This window comes from Cebus imitator, unplaced genomic scaffold (assembly GCF_001604975.1).
Source record: "Cebus imitator isolate Cc_AM_T3 unplaced genomic scaffold, Cebus_imitator-1.0 Scaffold590, whole genome shotgun sequence".
Classification (NCBI taxonomy): Eukaryota; Metazoa; Chordata; class Mammalia; order Primates; family Cebidae; genus Cebus; species Cebus imitator.
The window spans coordinates 937621-959655 of record NW_016107905.1 but is presented as its reverse complement, the minus strand read 5'-3'; the positions used below and the strand labels follow the sequence as shown (position 1 = coordinate 959655).

At 40.3% G+C, this 22035-nt stretch overlaps 1 protein-coding gene across 5 annotated transcripts in view; it reads left to right on the top strand.

Moving 5' to 3' along the window:
• Nucleotides 1–15359, top strand: part of SLC39A9 (solute carrier family 39 member 9) — a 53719-nt gene extending 38360 nt beyond the window's left edge. For 2 of the 5 annotated variants that reach the window (XM_017516491.2, XM_037734229.1), the window contains 4 exons: nt 9316–9384; nt 10965–11050; nt 11978–12112; nt 14338–15359. In XM_017516491.2, the coding sequence (XP_017371980.2) occupies nt 9316–9384; nt 10965–11050; nt 11978–12112; nt 14338–14568 (521 nt within the window). In that variant the 3' untranslated portion in view covers nt 14569–15359. The remainder of the gene's footprint in view (nt 1–9315; nt 9385–10964; nt 11051–11977; nt 12113–14337) is intronic. The other 3 variants (XM_037734227.1, XM_037734228.1, XM_017516490.2) reach the window with 2 other exon arrangements.
• The last annotated feature ends 6676 nt before the right edge of the window (nt 15360–22035 follow it).

The following is a 22035-nucleotide window of genomic DNA, read 5'->3' as shown; positions in this document are numbered from 1 at the left end:
AATGTGGTAGCAGTTCTGTATGTCTTTAATTTAAAGTAGTGATGAGTGAAAACAATAATTTAAAGATATTCTACAACCATAAAATTGTCTGATTAGTCTGATTTCTACTGGCAGTAAAGTATAGATAGTGCTGATATTACTTATGATATGACACTAATTATATGATAAAATTATGAATGTATTTTCTACATTTATAATTAAATGAAATGCCGGGCCGGTCACAGTGACAAAGACCTGTAATCCTAGCATTTTGAGAGGCCAAGACGGGTGGCTCTTTTTGAGTTCAGGAGTTTGACACTAGCCTAGGCAACATGGCAAAACCCCATCTCGACAAAAAAATACAAAAATTAGCTGAGCATGGTGGTGTACAGCTGTAGTCCCCACTACTAGGGGGACTAAGGTGAGAGGAATACTTGAGCCCAGGAGGTTGAGGCTGCAGTGAGCCAAGATCATGCCACTGCACTTCAGCCTGGGTGACAGAGTGAGACCCTGTCTCAAAAATAATAATGATAATAAAGCAGCCAGGTGTGGTGGCTCATGCCTATAATCCCAGCACTTTGAGAGGTGGAGGGGAAAGGATCACTTGAGACCTTCAAGTTCAAGACCAGCCTGGGAGATATAGTGAGACCCCATCTCTACAAAAAAATTAATTACCCAGGAATGATGATGCATGCCTGTAGTCCCAGATACTCAGGAGGCTTAGGTGGGAAGATCACTTGAGCCCAGGAGTTTAAGGCTACATTGAGCCATGAACCTCATGAACTGGTCATTCAGTTCAGCCTGAACAAGAGAACAAGATCTATCTCAAAAAAAAGAAAGATAAAGGAAATGCTAAATTTCAGTTAGAGGTTAGTAAAAAATAAAAACACATTTTTTTTCAAGTTAAAGTCACAGACATCCTCTGAATTCTACCTGTTTTCACCTCCGTAGACCCCAGGCTAAGAATCTCTGGTCAATAGAAAAATCTGTAGAAAAGCAGCCAAAAGACACAAACAGATAATCACAATAAGATATTAAAATTGCCCTTAAACATATGAAAAGATGTTCAGTTTCACTTGAATGCAAATCAAAGCTATGCTGAGATACCATTTCTTACCTGTCAGGCAAAACTTCAGAAGCTTAACAATACAACCGATTGGCAAAGCTATGATAGAATAGGCACTCATACTGTGGGTGGCAATGCAAAATGATACAATACCTATGGAGAGAAATTTGACACTATCTAACAAAACTACATGTATTTACCCTTTGACCAAAAATCCCACTTCTAGGGATTTTCTTGAATACAGCTCCAATATGAAAATACATATGCACAAGATTATTCAATGCAGCATTATTTATCATTGGAAAATACTTAAATGTCATGGAGATTGGCTGAATGAACTATGGTATGTAACATAATGGAGTACCATGTAGCTGTAGAAAAGAATAAAGATTCAGGCAGGGTGCAGTGGCTCACCCTTTAATCCCAGCATTTTGAGAGGCTGAGGTAGGATGATTACTTGAAACTGGAGTTCAAGGCTGCAGTGAGCTATGATTGCGTAACTGCACTCCAGCTTGGGTGACAGTACGAAACCCTGTTGCTCTAAAAAAAATAAATAAATAAAAGAATAAAGATTGAGATATCTGTGAATTAATAGGGAGAGATTTCCAGGAGATATTGTTAAATGAAAAAAAAAGCAAAAAATATAATGATCATTACCATATACTATGTTTTATATAAGAAGGAAGGGGAAATAAGAAAAACATACAGTTGACCCTTGAACATTATGGGTTTGAACTACGTGGATCCATTTATACACGGATTTTCTTTCAGTAAAAGTTACACCAAGTGTCCCTGCCTCTCCTACCTCCCCTTCCTTCACCTCATCCACCTCTGCCACCCCTGAAACAGCAAGACTGACCCCTTCTCTTCCTCCTCTCACTCCTCCTCCTCCTCCTCAGCCTACTCAGTGTGAAGATGATGAGGATGAAGACCTTTATGATGATCCACTTCCACTTAATAGTAAATATATTTTCTCTTTCTTACAATTTTTAAATAACATTTTCTTTTATCTAGCTTACTTTATTGTAAAAATACAGTATTACTACATATAACAAATAAAATATGTGTTAATCGACTTTGTTATTAAGACCTCTGATCAACAGTAGGCTATTAGCAGCTAAGTTTTTGCAGAGGCAGAAGTTCTATGTGGATTTTTGACTGTGTAGGGGGTCAACACTCCAGCCTCTACATGTTCAGTGATCAACTGTATCTACTTATCTTTACAAAAAAGAAACACAAGAAGAACTGGCTAGAAAACAAAAGACATTTATTGACTGCATGGGGTGGGGTGGAGGATATGAGAGGGCAGAAGAGTTTTGGGAGCACATGATATTTCCCTGAGCATGCCTTTTTGGTATAGTTCTGACTTTTGGAAACGTGAATATTCTACATATTCAAAAAATAGAATGAAACCAATAAGGATGGGAGCACTAATGGAAACAGATGAATTGTATTTCAAATCACACTGAAGGGATTTAAAAAAGCTAATTCAAGTAAATTATGAATATAGCATTTGACTATACATGTTTAGTCTTAGGTGGAGCTGGGAGAGAAACTATAAACACATACTAAACTTGTTGTTGTCGTTGTTGTTTTGTAATGGAATGGGCAAAACAGTACTGAAGCTGCTTTAGATGTTTTATAGGATTGAGTAAATGGGTCCACATGTTAACGTTGGTGGAGCCAGGGTTCTAAGTGTAGAAGAAGAAACACACAAGTACAGAGTGAGGAAGGCAAGAAAGAACCCCTATAGGGATGGATTGGAATTGGAGGTATTGGACTCGTGATTTCTGAATATATTTGTTTATGTATATATATTTGTATACACATATATGTACATATATATATATATACATGCTAGCTCTGTCTGCAGATGGGGCCTAGAAATAAAGACATCCCACTAGCATGAGCATGCCAAGACTCTTCAGAGAAGAATCAGGGCTGATTCCCGGAGAGGGGCAGGGTAAGAACAAGTGAGCTTGGAACATCTAGTACTGAAAAAAACAAAGGAAGAAGGTGGGAGCATGTCACAGGATGTAGGAACCCTCTTAAAAGGGTTCCCACCAGCCACATCTGGGATAAGTTGAGCACCAACATAATTAAGAACAGTAATAAAGCATAAACCATTAAAAAAAAATGGCAATCCGGTTGGGCGCAGTGGCTCATGCATGTAATCCCAGCACTTTGGCAGGCCGAGGCAGGTGGATCACTTAAGGTCAGGAGTTTGAGACCAGCCTGGGCAACATGGTGAAACCCTGTCTCTAACTGAAAATACAAAAATTAGCTGGGTATAGTGGCACACACCTGTAATCCTAACTACTGGGGAGGCTTAGGCAGGAGAATTGCTTGAACCTGGGAGGCGGAGGTTACGGTGAGTTGAGACTGTGCCATTGCACTCCAGCCTGGGAGACAAGAACAAAACTCCGTCTCAAAAAGAAAAAGATAAAATGAGAATTCATGAACCCATTTGTGGGGTGGGTGTGTGTGTGTGCGTGTGTAGAGAAAAAGAGAGAGAGGGAGAGAGAAGAAGAGAGGGCACTTTCTCCTAGAATGCTTAATGCCAGTTGTTAAATATAGAGAGAGTGCTGGAGTTGGAAAAATACTCATTTTTTTCAAGCCTCAGTAAAGGTTGACTCAGGCATGTATCATCAATGAATGTTAAATATAGGGGGCAAATTTTTATTTCCTTATTGACTTCAAGGGGAAAGAAGTAACTAAATGAAGAAATCAAATGACACCTTGATCAGATAGTCAAAATTAAGGTCACCAGCATTCTGCTTTTGTTATGACCAGGTAAGCTCTCAGATCAACTTCCTCATAGGTAACTAAAAACGCTGGACAGAATTCATAAAAACCACAAACAATGGAGAGTGACCCAAAGCAAGTAACTTCTGGAGGGGAGTCAACACTTGGAACAGGGTACATTTCCTATTTTTACTGCTTTTAGTAATCAGCCCTCTGTGGGACAGGTAAAACTGATAGAAAACTCAGCCTTTCTGTCTTAAAGGGCCAGAGGACAGAGTTCAGGAGTTTCAGTAGTCACAGCACTGAAAAGAAGGAAGAATCCTAGAAAGGAGAGAAACTCAGCCCCAAATTCTGTATATAAACTGCCTCAGTCTCTAGCTGACCCCTGAACCATGCTTGCATGGGCAGATTTCAGGTAGCTCAACTGAAGATAATTATGAACTAAACTGGGCTGGATGCAGTGGCTCGTGCCTATAATCCCTGGACTTCGGGAGGCCAAGGTGGGTGGACGGCTTGAACCCAGGAGTTTGAGGCAGCCTAGGCAACATGGCAAAACCTTTCTACAAAAAATACAAAAATTAGCTGGGTGTGTTGACCTGTGCTTGGAGGCTGAAACTGAAAACTGAGCAGCAACCCAGAAGACAGTTTGCAGTTTTAATCCAACTAAGTTACTTAAAGCAAAACAAACAAAAAAAATTACTCTTTGGAGGAATATAACAAAATCCAACTATCCATGAGATAATGTTGGCAATGTCCAGGATATAATTCAAAATTAACACCACAGTAAGCAACAGATATATATCCTGCACCTCTAGATGTGATACCCTGAGAAGCATGATTGCCTTTGTAACATTCCATCCAAGAACCCATAGTCTAAGGACATACACACAAAAGTTTTTTATAACTAAAAAAAACAAGACAGGAGGAGAATGTATAATCCAAAAATGGCAATATTATAAGTCAAAGGGAGAGGAAATGTTCCAGATTAAAAGAGACTGAAGAGTTACAACTAAGTGAAATGTGTGATTCTAGACTGGATCCTTCCTGGAAAGGAAATAGGCCCTGAAGTACAATATTGAGCAATCAACAAAATTCTAGTATGCAAGAAAATTAGAAAAAATATCAACGTTGATAACTATACTGTTATTATGTAAGAAAATATCTTTTATCTTAGAAAATGCACATTGAAGTATCTGGGGATAAAGGGTTATTGATGTGTGTGTACAACGTTTAAATGTTACAGAAAAAGAATGTGTGTGTGTACAGAGAGCATGAGTATAAATGATGAAGTAAATGGGGCAAAATGTTAGTCAATAGGTCCATCTGAGAAAAAAATATATAAATTTTTTAAACTATTCTTACAACTTTCCTAAAGGTTTAAAATTATTTCCAAATTATGGTTTTAAAAAATTATGGGATTAAGTTTAAAACAAAACAAAATGCTTTTTGTCTAGAACAGTTTTTAATCTTGTATTACTATACGTTAATTTTTTTCCATAGTTTTTTTTTAAATAAAATTTTATCTTGGAAAGTTGATTTAGGAATAAATGGTTTTATTCATGTGCCTTATTCCAAACAGCAAATAAGAAGCACCATTGGATGGTATCGGACTCTAGCTGTATTACATAGTTGGCCACATTGTCCTCCAAGACATTTTTCTTGTGATTCTTGTCATTTCACTGTAAAGTAGACTGTGCATGTTGACTCACGCCTGTAATCACAAGCGATTTGGAAGGCCAAGATGGGAAGATTGCTTCAGCCCAGGAGTTCGAGACCAGCCTGGGCAACAAAGCAAGACCCCATCTCCACAAAAATCTTAAAAATTAGCTGGGCACAGTGGCATGTGCCTGTAATCCCAGTTACTTGGGAGGCTAAGGTGGGAGGATTGCTTGAGCCCAGGAATTTGAGACTGCAATGAGCTATGATTGTATCACTGTACTTCATCCCGTGTGACAGAGGAAGACCCTGTGTCTAAAAAAAAAGGTGGGGAGGAGAGAAACAAGGATGGTCAAATTTCACACTTGTGAACCTGTAGTTCAGGGAGTTGTAAATTTCTCCTACCTGTCCTTATTCATGGTCAGGACAGTGCTGTGAGTTCAAGAACAGAGAGTAGCTGTGGAAAGTAATGATCTTTTTCTGTGTTCTCTGATCCTGGGAAGGGATGAGTGGCTCTAGTTTCCCTCTAACATCCCATGCTGTCTGTGTTTGTATGTACTTGTGTGAGTGTTTGCTTATGCAAGAAAAGAAGGAAGAGGACCGAGCTGATGCAAAGCCAGCCTTCTCTCAGGGTATCTTTCTTCCATACCATCTCTACTTTCTCAGAATCTTGATCTGCCAAAGAGAAATTTGGAAAATGATGAAATGGCCACTCACTTCTGTCTTTTGAAACATGTATGTAAATGTAAACATGTTAAATATGAAAAATAAAAATTTTCCTCAGTAAGTTAAAAGAAATTTCCATTTAACAAATGATTAAAAAAAAAAAAAACCTGATTCTAAAGATATATATGGTGATTGTCAGGCCAGGCACAATGGCTCACGCCTGTAATCCCAGTACTTTGGGAGGCCACAGTGGGAAGATGGCTTGAGGTCAGGAGTTGGAGACCAGCCTGGACAACATAGCAAGACCCATCTCGACAAAAAATTAATTTAAAAATTAGCCAGGCATAGTGGCACGTGCCTGTAGTCACAGCTACTCAGGTGGCTGAGATGGGAGGGAGGATCACTTCAGTTTGAGGCTGAAGTGAGAGTGAGCTGTGATCAGACCACTTTACTCCAGCCTGGACAACAGAGCAAGACTCTGTCTCTAAAAAAATAAAAATAAAATGTATGGGCCCAGTAGTACCCTGTAATGCTGCACAGAGAATTAAATGTAGCTTGTGTTCCTTTATTCTTCCTCCTGTTTTACCTCTGAAGTCATTGTTTTTGCTGGCTTTCATGTGTGTGATGATGTGGTTTTTATTTTGCAGAGTTTTACATATTATAAAATATCAATAAAAGTATATTAATTTCTGCTAAACTGCAGTCTTTTTCTATAGGATTATAAAAACTTTCTAATTTTAAAGCCTCTTATTTTTTAAGATCCTAAGTGTAACTAGACCCCAAGTCTTTGTACAAAATAAGGCCAAAGCCAGCTTGTACACAGTGTAATTTGACTGTTGTCCAATTCAGGGTAACATTTAACTGTTTCCTGGCTCTTTAGCTTCCCATCTTTGCAATATTTTAGTAGGAAAATATCATTTATTAATAGGAGGTGACTTGTTACTTTACTCGTATACTTTCCCATTGTAAACCCCTTCCTTTCATGTGCTGGACTCCTAAGAAGATTAAATCCCCTGTAATTTACTTGACTGATATTCATCTGTCATTTTACCTGGCATTCTGATGATCCCATCTTTTAACTTTATTTACTTATATGTTTCCTATGATAGCAGTAACATCTTAATTTAATACACATAAATACTCGTTTTCACTCTTCAGCAAGGATTTATTAAGTAACTGTTATGTGCCTAGTGCTATGCTACATTCTGTGAGATATGTTAAAGGAAAAGAGAAGTAGAAAATTTAATGCTTTATCATTTACAGCCCATCTGGGGATATAAAACATTTACGTAAAAATAGCTTTCTGTATCTGAGGTGGTAATATAGAAGAACCTTTGAAGTCACATGTGGAGACTGTCCCCCATAGATCACTAGATGTAGGCAAAGGGAGAGTTGTTTTGAGCCAGAATCAATTTTTTAAATTTATTTTTAATTTTTATTTTTAATTTTTCTTGAGTCAAGGTCTTGCTCTATCACCTGGGCTAGAGTTCAGTGGCATGAGCACAGCTTGCTGCAGCCTTAAACTCCTAGGGGCAAGTGATCCTCCCACCTTAACTTCCCAGATACCTGGGACTGTAGGCATGCACCACTACCACATTTGGCTAAATTTTTTAAATTTTGTAGAGATAGGGTCTCATGATATTGCCCAGGCTGGTCTCAAACTCCTGGCCTCAAGTGATCCTCTCACCTCGACTCCCAAAGTGCTGCAATTACAGGCATGAGCCACCATGCTTAATCTTCAGTATTTTGTTCTTTCTTGAGGGAAGTGGTTCTGTAGTTTGAACGATGTCTAAGTTTTGGGTTAACGAGCTGAGAAGTTCAGTATGTGCCAAGAATTACAGGTAAGGAGATTTGTGGAAAGGAAAATAAGAATGTTTTGTTAGATGGTGTTGATAAACTGGTTTAACTAGACTGGACATTGAGAAATAAGTTGGAACTAGCTGTTAAAGGGCTTAGGAACCTACCTAATATAGCAGTTTGCCCTGAATTTGAAAAGCAGCAGATTCTTACCTGTTAACTGACACATCAGAAGAGTGGTGTTGTTTTGAGATGAAGTTTCACTCTTGTTGCCCAGACTGGAGTGCAATGGCACGATCTCCGCTCATTACAACCTCTACTCCCTGGGTTCAAGCGATTCTCCTGCCTCAGCCTCCCAAGTAGCTGAGAGTACAGGTGCCTGCCAACATACCCGGCTGATTTTTGTATTTTTTAGTAGAGACAGGGTTTCACCATGTTGGTCAGTCTGGTTTCAAACACCTGACCTCAGGTGATCCACCTGCCTTGGCCTCTCAAAGTGCTGGGATTACAGGCATGAGCCACTGCACCCTGCTAAGGGTGGTGTTTTCAAAAGATGGATCTGATATGGATGTGTAAGATGAATTATATTAGGGAGAAGTCTAGGAGTAGGGATCTATTCCTAATTTAGGTTTGAGTGATGAAAATCTAGGTTAAGATGATGGCAATAAAAATGTGACACATATTAGAATGCAGATAAAGTTACAGGTTGCTAAGGAAGAGATAGGCAATGACAGTTAGATTGGTCTGGAAAGAAATGATCAGAGGCCGTAGAGCACTTTCCTTGGAGTGGTAAAGGAAGAGGATTAAGGAATAGGAGGAAGTTGGGGTTGTTGGGGGTTACACATTTCAGTGATTTTTCTTAAGGGAAGGCTGGGTCAAATGAAGAGTTCCTTCTTAGCCACCTCTTCAGGATGGCTTCTCTTTGAATCAGAAAGAAAAAAGATAGTGGCCAGGTGCGGTGGCTCACGCCTGTAATCTTAACACTTTAGGAGGGTGAGGCAGGCAGATCATTGAAGGTCAGGAGTTCCAGACCAGCCTGGCCAACATAGTGAAACCCCATCTCTACTAAAAATACAAAAAAAAAAAAAAAAAAAAAAAATGAGCTGGGCGTGGTAGTACGTGCCTGTATTCCCAGCTACTGGGAAGGCTGAGGCAGGAGAATCCCTGGAGCTGATTCAGGAGGTGGAGGTTGCAGTGAGCTGAGATCATGCCACTGTATTCCATCCAGCCTGGCGACAGTGAAACTCCATCTCCCCCGCCGAAAAAAAGAGAGAAAAAAAAAGACGGTAGTGAGGAAAATAATCTACTTTAAGACCTTTCACAAAATTCTTTCACCTCTAGATCATTGTTTGAACAGTTTCTGTCTCACACATAACTTAATGCTGTCTTTCTCATTTTCACTTTAGATCCAGAAGCAGCAAGGTCTAGCAATTCCAAAATCACCACCACGCTGGGTCTGGTCGTCCATGCTGCAGGTAGGGTTGGATTGCAGTAGAACCTTTTGTTTTCTGTCACACAGGGGAGACCTCAGTGTTTATATTTCAGGGACTATCTACACTGAATGCTCTTGGACTGGCCTTTGAGGAAACGGTTACTTAATGAAGTCCTCCAACACAAGCACAAGCCTGGCATGCTCAGTGTCAGGTGTTTGCAAGCTAAGAATCGTTTTTGTACTTTTTTTTTTCTACCTCTCTGCAGAGCATCCCCAAGGTTTCTATTCTTTTTAATGTTTTGTTTTGTTTTGTTTCGTTTTAGGTTTTGGGGTATATGTGAAGAACATCCAAGATTGTTGCATAGGTACATACATGGCAGGTTTTTTTTTTCTTTAAAGAAGAACATATTGTAGCACATGAAAATTATATAATTCAAATTAAGGAAGTTTTATTAGAACACAGCCATTACCATGTATGTATGTATTGTCTGTGTCTATAGCAATGAATTAGATAAGGGGAAAATGGGAGTAGGGAACCTATAGCTAATTTAGGTTTGTTTGAGTGATAAAAATTTGGATTAGGATGATGGCAATAAAAGATGGAGAAAGGCAAACATGACTGATGTTAGAATGAAGATAAAGTTGCAGGAGGCTAAGGAAGAGATAGACAATGACAATGATCCATTTCTTTTGTTTTTGTGCAACAATGGCAGAATTGAATAGTTGCAAGAGACCATGTAACTGCAAAGCCTGAAATATTTACTCTCTAGCCCTTAAGAAAAAGTTTGCTGACCTCTGCTCTAGAATGTCATCTGGAAAAGAGCCGTGGCACTTTTGTCCAGAACAGCCCTGTTACCAGTCTACATGCAAAGCATCAGTTTAAGCAGAAGTGGTATGTGGTGGAATGCAGAGGTCTCAGCATTGCTGACAGGGTACACTTTAGAATCATAAGCCAAACCTAGTCCTAGTAGTAGAATTCTGTCAGTGACAAAGGCATGTGAAAGGTGATACACTGTTACCTGGTCCTTTCTCAGTATAATACGATTTTCTAACACATTTCATTCATTCAACCAATGTTTACTCATTATATATTCATCATCTATATAGAGTTCTAGTATCTTTTTTTTTTTTTTTTGAGACGCAGTCTTGCTCTGTCGCCAGGCTGGAGTGCAGTGGCATGATCTCGGCTCACTGCAACCTCTGCCTCCTGGGTTCAAGTGATCCTCCTGCCTCAGCCTCCCGAGTAGATGGGACTGTTTTGTTTCTTTACCTATATTAAGAGATGCTTCCTCTGAAATTCTTCTTTGGTATTTCTCTTGTTACAGTTTGATTAATCAATGGATTTTTTGATTAGTTGGAAAATTGGATGTCAGTTTTACAGTAACAACAACAACCAAAATAACTAACATTGAATAGTCTGGGCCAGATGCTAAGCTGTTTATGTAAGTTATCTCATTTAATCCTCAGGAAAACCCTAAGAAATACATACTTTATTGAACACATTTTAAAGATAAGAAGGCTGGCACCCAGCTGGACCTGATATAAAGCTCACACACTCAGCCACTACACTGTTGTTGTTGTCATTGTTTATGATATTTTATGTTTCCTTGTTTCTAAATATAGCTGATGGTGTTGCTTTGGGAGCAGCAGCTTCTACTTCACAGACTAGTGTCCAGTTAATTGTGTTTGTGGCAATCATGCTGCATAAGGTAAGCAAAATTGTGGTGTAAGGTTTGGTATTGAGTGTCTTCATAATTAAAATTTCTCATGGTCCTTAATGTTTTTTCTGGAATTAGGGAAATTTTTCTTAGTTTCATAATTGCTATTCATTTTAGAGAATTGGATAAATCTCTACAAAGCTTCTTGTTTCATTTTCTTAAGCTTTTGCTTGATAGGTTTCAATTTTTTTGTGTAGCCATATACACAAACTGTCAGATTCTCCTCAGATTTCTATATTTCATAGTAATTTTTGTTCAAAAGTGTTTTTCTTTTCTTGACCGTTTCTCTTTTCTACTGTCCAAGAAACACACATGAATAGGAATTTTTTCTTGGTAAACATTAATTCCTAAAGGCATAGCTCAGCTTTAGTATTCTGCCTGGTTTTGTTTTTTGGTTTTTGTGGATTTTGTTATGTTTTGTTTTTGAGACGGAGTCTTGCTCTGTCACCCATGCTGGAGTGCAGTGTACGATCTCAGTTCACCACAACCTCTACCTCCCAGGTTCAAGCTATTCTCCTGCCTCAGCCTACCGAGTAGCTGGGACTATACGCAAGTGCCACCACACCCAGCTAATTTATTTTTTTTTTGTATTTTTAGTAGAGACGGGGTTTCAAATGATAATCCTGCATCAGCCTCCCAAGTAGCTGGGATTACAGGCACCCGCCATCACACATTTTTGTATTTTTAGTAGTGATGGGGTTTTACCATGCTGGCCAGGCTGGTCTCAAACTCCTGACCTTAGGTGATCTGCCCACCTCGACCTCCCAAAGTGCTAGGATTACAAGTGTGAGTCACTGTGCCCGTCCTTTTGTGAGTTTTTCTTTGTATGAGAAAACATAGTCAAATGGCATGTACTTCTTGATGTAGAAGGAATCCATACTTCTAGAGTGATAATAAGAGGTTATTTTTTATTTCCAGGCACCAGCTGCTTTTGGACTGGTTTCCTTCTTGATGCATGCTGGCTTAGAGCGGAATCGAATCAGAAAGCACTTGCTGGTCTTTGCACTGGCAGCACCAGTTATGTCCATGCTGACATACTTAGGACTGAGTAAGGTAAGCGAATCTACTCCTAGCTATCTAAACAAGTGTCTTTGATCTCTTAGGACGTATGGTCTCTAGGATTGAATTTTTCCAATAAGTTTCTCTCTCAAACTAATGATAAAATTAGGAGTAAAAATTGTACAGGGTAAATATCTTAGTTCCAATTTGTCCACTTCAGAAATGTAGCATTTCCTTATTCATTTAATTTGAAAACTACTTCCCTATCCGTTCCAAGAATATTTGCATAAATATGATTGTCCTTCAATATTTAAAATAGTGTAACTTAACCAGCCGTGCCAGTTTCATTTGACAGATACCTAATAAACCCGTCCATATTTAATGTTGAGGTAGACACATGAAGTATGAGTAACAAGCCACATGGCAGCTTTGAGAACAGCAGCTGAGCAGCTAACTCAACCTCTTCTCCTCCCAGCTCTCCGGTCACCAAATAGTGACTGTCCAGTTCTTTATATTGAATACTTTATACTGAACATAGCTTCAGACCTGAGGTAACGTGTGCTCGTCTGCTTCCAAGCTGGACCTTTCCATGCCTTATAATCCTGTCTGTCTGGGCTGTAGTTCTTAGCAACAACCCTCCTAAATGTCAACTGGCAGGCAACTGAAGGAAAATCTTAGAAGCATACTGACTCAGGGCTAGTTGATGGGAACTCTTTCCCCGACGCCCTCTCTAAAGGTCATTGATTCTTCTGAGTGTCAGTCAATTCAGTATTTGGCAGTAAAACCTGTATTAATAGGAACATATGAAAAATGAGATAAAGAATGGCTAGGTTCCTGTTAAGCAAGGGTTTGTTGATCTTAGTTGCTAACAGTGTGTTATAAAAACCCTTTCTGTTTACCTGAAGAACCTTCTCTTCTTTCAGTGAGCAGTATGTTGTTCCCTTTGAAAGATTACTCTGTCATTTCAGTAATCAGTGCAAGTTTTTTCAACTTTTGACAGGAAGGTACTGATAATTCTGGAGACGTGGAGTTACTTGCTGCATCTGTGGCATGTCCTTTTCTTACCATTTTAATTAATTGTCTTAGTCTACAGGTCCACGTTTTTAATAGAAAAGGTTGAAATGAGTTTTTAAAAGATTAGTTTATGAGATATTTCTAAGCTCTATGAGGGCAGCTGCTGCATCTCGATTACTTTTATCTCAAGTACCTGGCCCAGAGCCTGGTGCATAGATGATGCTTATTAAATATTAGTAGAATCAATAAATGTATGTCTTAAATTTAATATCTGCAATACTATGTTATCAGTTCTATCTCAAGAATAATACAAGCCAAACCTGTTGAACCAGCACTTAAAGTTAGTTTTAAAAAGCAATTGTGAGCTAGGAGCAGTAGCACACACCTGTAGTCCCAGCTACTTGGGAAGCTGAGACAGGAGGCTTGCTTGAACCCAGGTGTTCGGGGTGTAGTGTGTTACGATTGTGCCTGTCAATAGCCACTGAACTCCAGCCTGGGCAATGTAGCAAGACCTCATCTCTAAAGACAGATACGTTAGATGGATAGATGGACAGAATGATGGAACTGTGGTAAATATAGTTAATAGTAGTGTGTGGTACATTTCAAAATTGCTAAGAGTAAATTTCAGATGTTCCCACCAGAAAAGATGATAAATATTTGTGATGACAGATGTTAATTAGCTTAATTGTTCCACATTATACTCATGAATCATGTCACTTTATATCCTATAAATATATACAATTATAAATTGTTGATTTACAATAAGTTTTTTAAAAAATTAATTGCATATATCACTGATATTCTTAAACCCTTATTTGGAAGCTTTCTATGAATAACTTAAAATTGCTCTATTCTTGGCCGGGTACGGTGGCTCACGCCTCTAATCCCAGCACTTTGGGAGGCCAAGGTGGGCAGATCATGAGGTCAGGAGATAGAGACCATCCTGGGCAACATGGTGAAACCATCTCTACTAAAAATACCAAAAAATCCTAGCTACTCGGGAGACTGAGGCAGGAGAATAGCTTGAATCAGGGAGTTGGAGGTTGCAGTGAGCCGAGATCGCACCACTGCACTCCAGCCTGGTAACAGAGCAAGACTCCGTCTCAAAAAAAAAAAAAAAAAAAAAAAAAAATTGCTCTGTTCTCTAGATGTCCCCAGTGTCCTAGACAGCACCAGTCAAGAATAGTTAGTGTTTTTTAATTGGGACTTCTTCCTGACCCTGAATTTTACTTGACTTAGTTTTTCCTTTCTCTCTTAATTCACAGAGCAGTAAAGAAGCCCTTTCCGAGGTGAACGCCACGGGAGTGGCCATGCTTTTCTCTGCCGGGACATTTCTTTATGTTGCCACAGTACATGTCCTCCCTGAGGTGGGCGGAATAGGGCACAGCCACAAGCCCGACACCACAGGAGGGAGAGGCCTCAGCCGCCTGGAGGTGGCAGCCCTGGTTCTGGGTTGCCTCATTCCCCTCATCCTGTCAATAGGACACCAGCATTAAATGTTCAAGGTCCAGCCTCGGTCCAAGGCCGTTTGCCATCCAGTGAGAACAGCCGGCGAGGAACAGCTACTCACTTCCTCAATCTCTTGTCTCGCCTTGCCCATCTCCACATGTATTCCTAGAGTCCGGAGGGAGGTGAGATTAAAACCTGAGTAATGGAAAAGCTTTTAGAGTAGAAACATGTTGCAGTTAGCTATAGACATCCCATTGTGTTATCTTTGAAAAGGCCCTTGACATTTTGAGTTTTAATGTTTCTCTTGACCCTATTCTCAGGGAAGATGAAATTTAGTTTTAAGGAAAAGAGGAGAATTTCATACTCACATCGAAATAGTAATTATGAAAATACAGTGTTCTGTAATTCAGTTTCTGCTTAGTTTAGAGGCTCTGCCACTTTATCCATTGATTTTTAACATGGTTCCCACCATGTAAGACTGGTGCTTTAGCATCTATGCCATATGCCTTGATGGAAGGTCATAGCACCCACTCTCTTAGATGCTAAAGGTGACTGTAGTTAATTTGGGATTAGAGTCAGGAAAATGATGGCAAGACACATTGAAAGCTCACTTTATACTCAAAAGAGATACCCATTTAAAGGGGATGTCTAGAGGGACTTAAACAGCTCCTTTTGCACATGCCTCTCTGAATCCAGCCTGCCATTCCATCAAATGGAGCAGGAGGGGTGGGAGTAGCCTCTGAAGAGGTGACTGGTATTTTGTAGCATTCCTTTTCAAGTTCTCTTTGCAGAATATCTGTCTCCACATTCTTAGAGAGGAGCCAAGTTCTAGTAGCTTCAGGCCTAGGCTTTCCTTCAGGAACAGTCAGATCACAAAGTAGCTTTGGAAATTAAGGGATATTAAACTTTAAGTGATTTTTGGATGGTTATTGATATCTTTATGGTAGCCTTCTTTAAAAGTAAGACTACCAAAATATATATGTATAGTTGTCTTTTTTTTCTGTCTCTCTTATCAGATCAGCAATCCCTCTAGGAACCTAAATACTAGGTCAGCTTAGGGGACACGGTGTCTGCTCACATAACCACCTGTAGCAAGATGGATCATAAATAAGAAGTGTTTGCCTGTTGAGTTAAAGCTTATTGGAATCGTGTCTCTTGTCTCTTCGTCTTTTCCATGCTTTTCTCCTAACTTTTCCCCTAGTCTCTCCTCCCCACAATTTGCTGCTTACTGCTGGTGTTAATATTTGTGTGAGATGAATTCTTATCAGGACAACCACTTCTTGAACTGTGATGACGAAGATAATATCTTTATTCTTTATCCCCCTTCAAAGAAGTTACCTTTGTGTCAAATGCCGCTTTGTTAGGCCCTTAAAATATCACCCTCTCATGTGTAAATTGACACAATCACTAATATTCTGGTAATTTAAACAATTGAGATAGCAAAAGTGTTTAACAAATTAAGATAATTTTTTTTTCTCATTTGCCAAAATTTGTGTAAACCCTGTCTTGTCAAATAAGTGTGTAATATTGTATTATTAATTTATTTTTATTTTCTGTACCATTTCAAAACACATTACATTAAGGGGGAACCGAGACTAGTTTCTTCAGGGCAGTGGATGTAGTAGTTTGTAAAAATGTTTTCTATGACACATAAGCCAGCATGCCTATGATTTCTTTATTTCCTTTGTAAATTTGTCACTGGATCAGCGGCTGTAGAAATAAAGCTTGTGAGCCCTCTGCTGGCCACAGTGAGGAAAGTAGCACAAATAAGATACAGTTTTATGTAGTCACTGGCAACAATTGCATACAATTTTACAACCAAGAGAAGGTATAGGATGGAAAGTCCAAATGACTTAATGACTTCCTTGATTGGATGGAAACAGCTGACTTTATGAGAGATTTGAGGTTTCATCTGGTCCTTCAAACTATATGGTTGCCTAGATTCTCTCTGGAAACTGACTTTGTGAAATAAATAGCAGATTGTAGCGTCTGGTTTGGTTTGGACAGTAGTGCTTTCTATCATTGTTGTGTGCAATGGTCAGTAAATTGTTCTGCTGGCCAAAGCCTCTTTCAGCAGTGCCTTGCCATCATGCTTAAAAGTTTGGCTAGCATATCTTGCTGGATGGAGCCTTGAATTTTGGCAAGGATTGAACCATCTGACTTCCAAATCTGCCTTCCCCTCTGGACCTCACTATTAACAAGCAAACCTTTCACGGCCCTCTTAGCTCTCAGAAGCTATGAATGGGCTTTCCCAGATTTTAAAGCTGCTGCCTCAGGAACTACTCATTTCTCTCCTGGTCAGTAGGCAGAAATAGCCATACTAATCTCATAGGGCTCAAATGCATCTTCAGGCAGCAGGGAACCAAGCAGCATGGCACAGGCCTCCTTCACTGGAAGAAGAGCTTGCTGCGGTGGTGGGCAGTGTTCCAGGAGAGGCCATGTCCATGTTCACTTCTTGGCACATTTCAGTTCCGTTTTCCTCTTGTTTAAAACTGCCTCTTTAGATGTGGATGCCTTAATGCTGTAACATGTTTGAAAACATTGGCAATACTTAAGTTGCTGCCATGATTACAGATGGAAATATTGGCTACCAAAGAGATGCAATTGATGATGAAAAGCATGATTCATCCTTCCATATAACCAAAGTTAATCTTAATTGCAATTTGACTCCCTTTCCTTGGTAGGGGTAGACTTTCCTCAGATTCCAAGTGCTCTCTTAAATGGCAAATTAAGCTAAAGAATACTACTGATCCATTCCCCCCACTTCTCCAGTTAATTGCTTGTCAGTTCTTATTTCACGAAATCAGTGATGTTCCAAGTTTGGTTCAGTTTTCCTGTGCACACTGTTGCCAAATTTTTTTTTAGGCAAAGATTCTGCACTGGAATGTAGATAGTTGGAAACAGTACTACCTACAGAGGTGATGTGTTTTCTCTTTGTCCCCCTTTCACCTTTTTCTTTCCCAATTCAAAACAGCCAAGTCAGCCCTTTTCTGGTATTTTGAATCATTAGAGAAAAGAAAGGGAGTAGCTGTTTTGAGTTGTCCTTTCTTTGCAGAAAGGAGAAAATGTGATTATGATTTTTTTTTTTTTTTTTTTTTACCAGCCTACTTCTAAGTGTCACTGCCTGGTTTTTCTCTTTTTCAAGGATTAGAACTAAGAGGACACACCAGCATCGGAGTGTATTAAGCCCCTGAAACACATGGTAGCTAGGGACTGAACACAGGAACTCTATGACAGCAGCACAAACCCCCAAAGAACGTGCCGGCCTTGTGGGTCCCAGAGCCCCTTGGGAGACTGAGAATAATGACCAGATTCATCCAGAACTGCTGCAGCGTTAAGTGAGAATCCTCTGTAGTTGTTCTACAGAGGAACCTTCCTTGCATTAGAAAATTTCTGCTCAATACAGAATGGTCCACATCACTCAAAGTGCACTGTTGGAGATGCTATGAAATTAAAACCAGTGATGTAACCTGTTTGTACCTGAGACATCTAGATTCACTCCAGGACACCTGAAGGAAATGTGTGACTGGTGGGAAAGAACTAGACAACCATTTAGGAATTCTCTGTGCTCAGCCTAACCCAGTGGCTTAACACAAGGAAACTGGCTTTGATCTTTTTTTCTTGTGGTATCTGCCAGCAAGTTAGAAATCTCATGGGTTAAGACTGCAGTTCCCCTGGTTCAGTAGCTGGAACAGTGATTTTAAATGTCCCCTTTTTTGGATCCCTTGTAAACATGAAATCATTCCATGGATGGCTGCCTTATAATTTTGTCTCTTTCCACTTTAATTGTGAATGGTTAAAAAATGCTGTTTTCTGATATTAAATTTTTATTAGTGCATACCTTAATCTGAGTGGCTCATTACTTATCCTGTTGGCAGTCTGGTTTTTTTATTGATGACCAGAATTGACTTATATTTGAACATCAGAAACGGGAATGAAATGTTGTGATGGATGGTAGAAAGCTGTACCTACTACAGGCACATCCTTTAGGGAAGGGAGGGAGACAGGAGAGAGGGGAAATTAAGGACTTGATAGACCAGTCTGCCCTGAAAGACACAAATGCACTAAGTTTTTTTTGCCTTGCTCTTGTTAGGAAATGCTGTTTATGAAGGTAGCTCTCTCTACTCTCAGAAAAGAAAAACAGGCAACAGATCCGAACCACAGTGGATTCGTTTCAAAGGGCAGAGTTGTTTATATGAGTAGATAGATTTATGAACAACTGACGCTGGAAATTAAAGAGATTTAATTAGAAGTGTGACTTGTGAATTTGATCAATGTTTTTCTCCCTCTGTGGACTTATGTTTAGTCATTAGATTTCATTAATACTACTGGCCCACTTTGTGCTTATTTCCTATATGTATCACATGTATAGCTAGTTACAAAGTCAGGGCGGACACAGGGGCTCACGCCTGTAATCCCAGCACTTTGGGAGGCTGAGATAGGCAGATCACCTCAGGAGTTCAAGACCACCCTGGCCAACATGGTGAAACCCCATTTCTACTAAAAATACAAAAATTAGCTGGGCATGGTGGTGGGTACCTGTAATCCCAGCTACTCTGGAGGCTACCCTTAGATCAAAACACACACAACTGCAACACCTGGGCTTAGCCAAAATAGCCACCAATCCTTTTATTTCCTGTTCACATGATCTGTTTTTTAATCTGGATGCTGGTTATAGGGTTATAGCAGGTGAAAAAGCAATACACAGGATTTGTGCTTTTTACCTTATGTTATAGCTGGATAAAAAGTCTTTAAAAGTCAATGTCACCAGGCATGATGGCTCACACCTGTAATCCCAGCACTTTGACTGGCTGAGTTGGGAGGATTTCTTGAGCCCAACGAGACCAGCTTGGGCAACATAGGGAGACCCCCATCTCTACAAAAAAAAAGATTATAAAAAATTAGCTGGGTGTGGTGGCACACACCTGTGATCCCAGCTACTTGGGAGGCTGAGGTGGGAGGATTGCTTGATCCCAGGAGGCCAAGGCTGCAGTGAGCTGTGATCATACCACTGCACTCCAGCGTGAGCAACAGAGCAAGAGCCTGTCTCAAAAAAAAGTCACTAATATTTAAAATATATGTAATATTCTAAATTAATAGAGTCTAAAGAGATGAAATAATCAAATTAAGTATATGAACCTGGAGTGGAGGTTCCTTTTTGATGACACCAGATCTGAAATTTGGAAAAGTTCAAAAAACATGTTGGGGATGATGGCTGCACAATTCTGTGAACCTAGCAAAAGCTATTGAATTGTACACTTAGAAAATGGGAACTCAACATGAAGGGCACATTCCTCCACAAAGCTGTCCTCCAGACACTAGCAGCAATTTCAGGGGTCTCCAGGCCATCCTTACATCTGACTAGCTGGCTACAAATTTGGAGTTTCCCATAGCCACTCTCTGTTTCAGTAATTTGCTAGAACAACTCACAGAACTCCAGAAAGCACTGTTATGATTGCAGTTCTATTACAGAAAAAAGAACAGACCAGAAACAGAAGAGGTACCTGGGGCAAAGTCTGGGAGGGTTCCAAATGTGAAGCTTCCCTCATTCTCAGGGACACATTGCCCTCCCAGCATCGAAGCCTGACAATATCCTGACCAGGGATGCTCTCCTGAGCTTTGGTATCCAGAGCTTTTATTAAGGCTTCATTATTTAGGCATGCTTGAATCATCGGCTATGTGGTTGAACTCAACCTCTAGCCCCATTTTTCCTTCCTGGAGTTTGGACTGGTATCATAACTCAAAGCCCCAACACTAACTACATGGTTGGCTTTTCCGTGTGGCCAGCCCCCAGCGGGCAGATCACTTGAGGTCAGGAGTTCGAGATTAACCTGGACAACATGGTGAAACCCCAACTCTGCTAAAACTACAAAAAATACCTAAGCATAGTGGTGCATGCCTGTAGTCCCAGCTACTTGGGAGGCTGAGGCATGAGAATTGCTTGAACCCAGGAGACAGAGGTTGCAGTGAGCTGAGTTTGCACCACTACGCTCCAGCCTGAGCAGCAGAGCAAGACTGTTAGAAAGAAAGAAAGAGAGGAAGGAAGGGAGAGAGGGAGGGAGGGAAAGGAAAGGAAGAAAGAAAGAAAAGACAAAACTAGTATATTTGAATCCATGTCTGTCCTACTTTAAAGAATGTGTGAAGAAAGAGGTGATGTGGTATATTTCCTGGAAGAAGTATCTTTGGAGAAAGAAAGCATTAGCTTCTTGCACATGATCATCCTTATCAGAAGCAGCGGTAGCAGCAGTACTTTACATTTAGTCCTCCCTAGTAACTCAGTGAGCTATGTGCTATAATTCTCTTTATTCTTTTTTTTTTTTCTTTTTCCTTCTTTCCTTCCTTCCTTCCTTTCTTCCTTCCTTCCTTCCTCCCTCCCTCCCTCCTTCCTTCCTTTCTTCCTTTCTTTCTCTCTCTTTCTCTTTCTCTCTTTCTTTTCTTTTGTTTTTCTTTTTCTTTTTTTTTTTTTAAATTTCTGTGTCTTGCTTTGTTGCCCAGGCTGGGAGTGCAGTGGTTCCATCACTGCATCCCCCAACTCCGGCCTTTAAGCAATCTTCCCACCTCTGCCTCCCGAGTAGCTGGGACCACAGGCATAAGCCACCACTCCCAGCTACTTTTTTATGTTTTATTTTTGTATAGATGGGGTCTCCCTGTGTTGCCTAGGCTGATCTTAAACTCCTGGGCTCAAGGGATCCTCCCGTTTCAGCCTCCCAAAGTGCTGGGATTATGGGCATGAGTCACCGTGCCTGGCCCATCCCCACTTTCAAATGTGGAAACCGAGGCACATCTCTGAAGCTGAAGCTCAAGCGTTCTGTCTCCTAAGTCCACACTCTTAACTTCGCTATAGAGGTCACAGGGTCTAGACAAACTGGACCAAACCAAGAGACTAGCTCTGGAGTCTGGACCTAGTTCAAGGACAAACTGCCACCTTGAATAGGGAAGATTTTCTCATTGAGGACTGGGCATTCACAGGGGCTGGCCGGCATCCAGGACCTCAGACTCCCAATCATTTGGAACCACGCTGCCTCAGGATGTGTCAGGTCCAGGGCTTCCCACACTTTCCCATGCCAAAGATGCCTAACAGCAAAAGAGAATGAACGAGTGATGTCAACCCATACACAGGAAGCTCCGTGAATCTCACTGTTGCTGACTTTGTCTTCTTCATAATCCACATTTATTTTGCACAGACATAATGCTTAAAATTAATTACCAGATAAACTCTTAGGCTTCCAAGCCTTGAAGTTCCTTGCAAACCTTCTGGTAAAATGGCTGCTCCATGGAAATGGTGAGAAAATGTTTCACACACTTTTACACAGTCACACACAAGTGTGTATCCACTTCTAAGTGGTCCCAGCCACACACTCAATGACCTGCACTGAATCAGAACCAATCACCACACACCGTCGCAACAATCACCACACACAGCAGTGGTCACTTGCCCACTTGGTCACTCCCCCACAACCAGAGAGAATCACACATAGACAGCACACCCAACACCACAGCCCTTGCAGCAACCC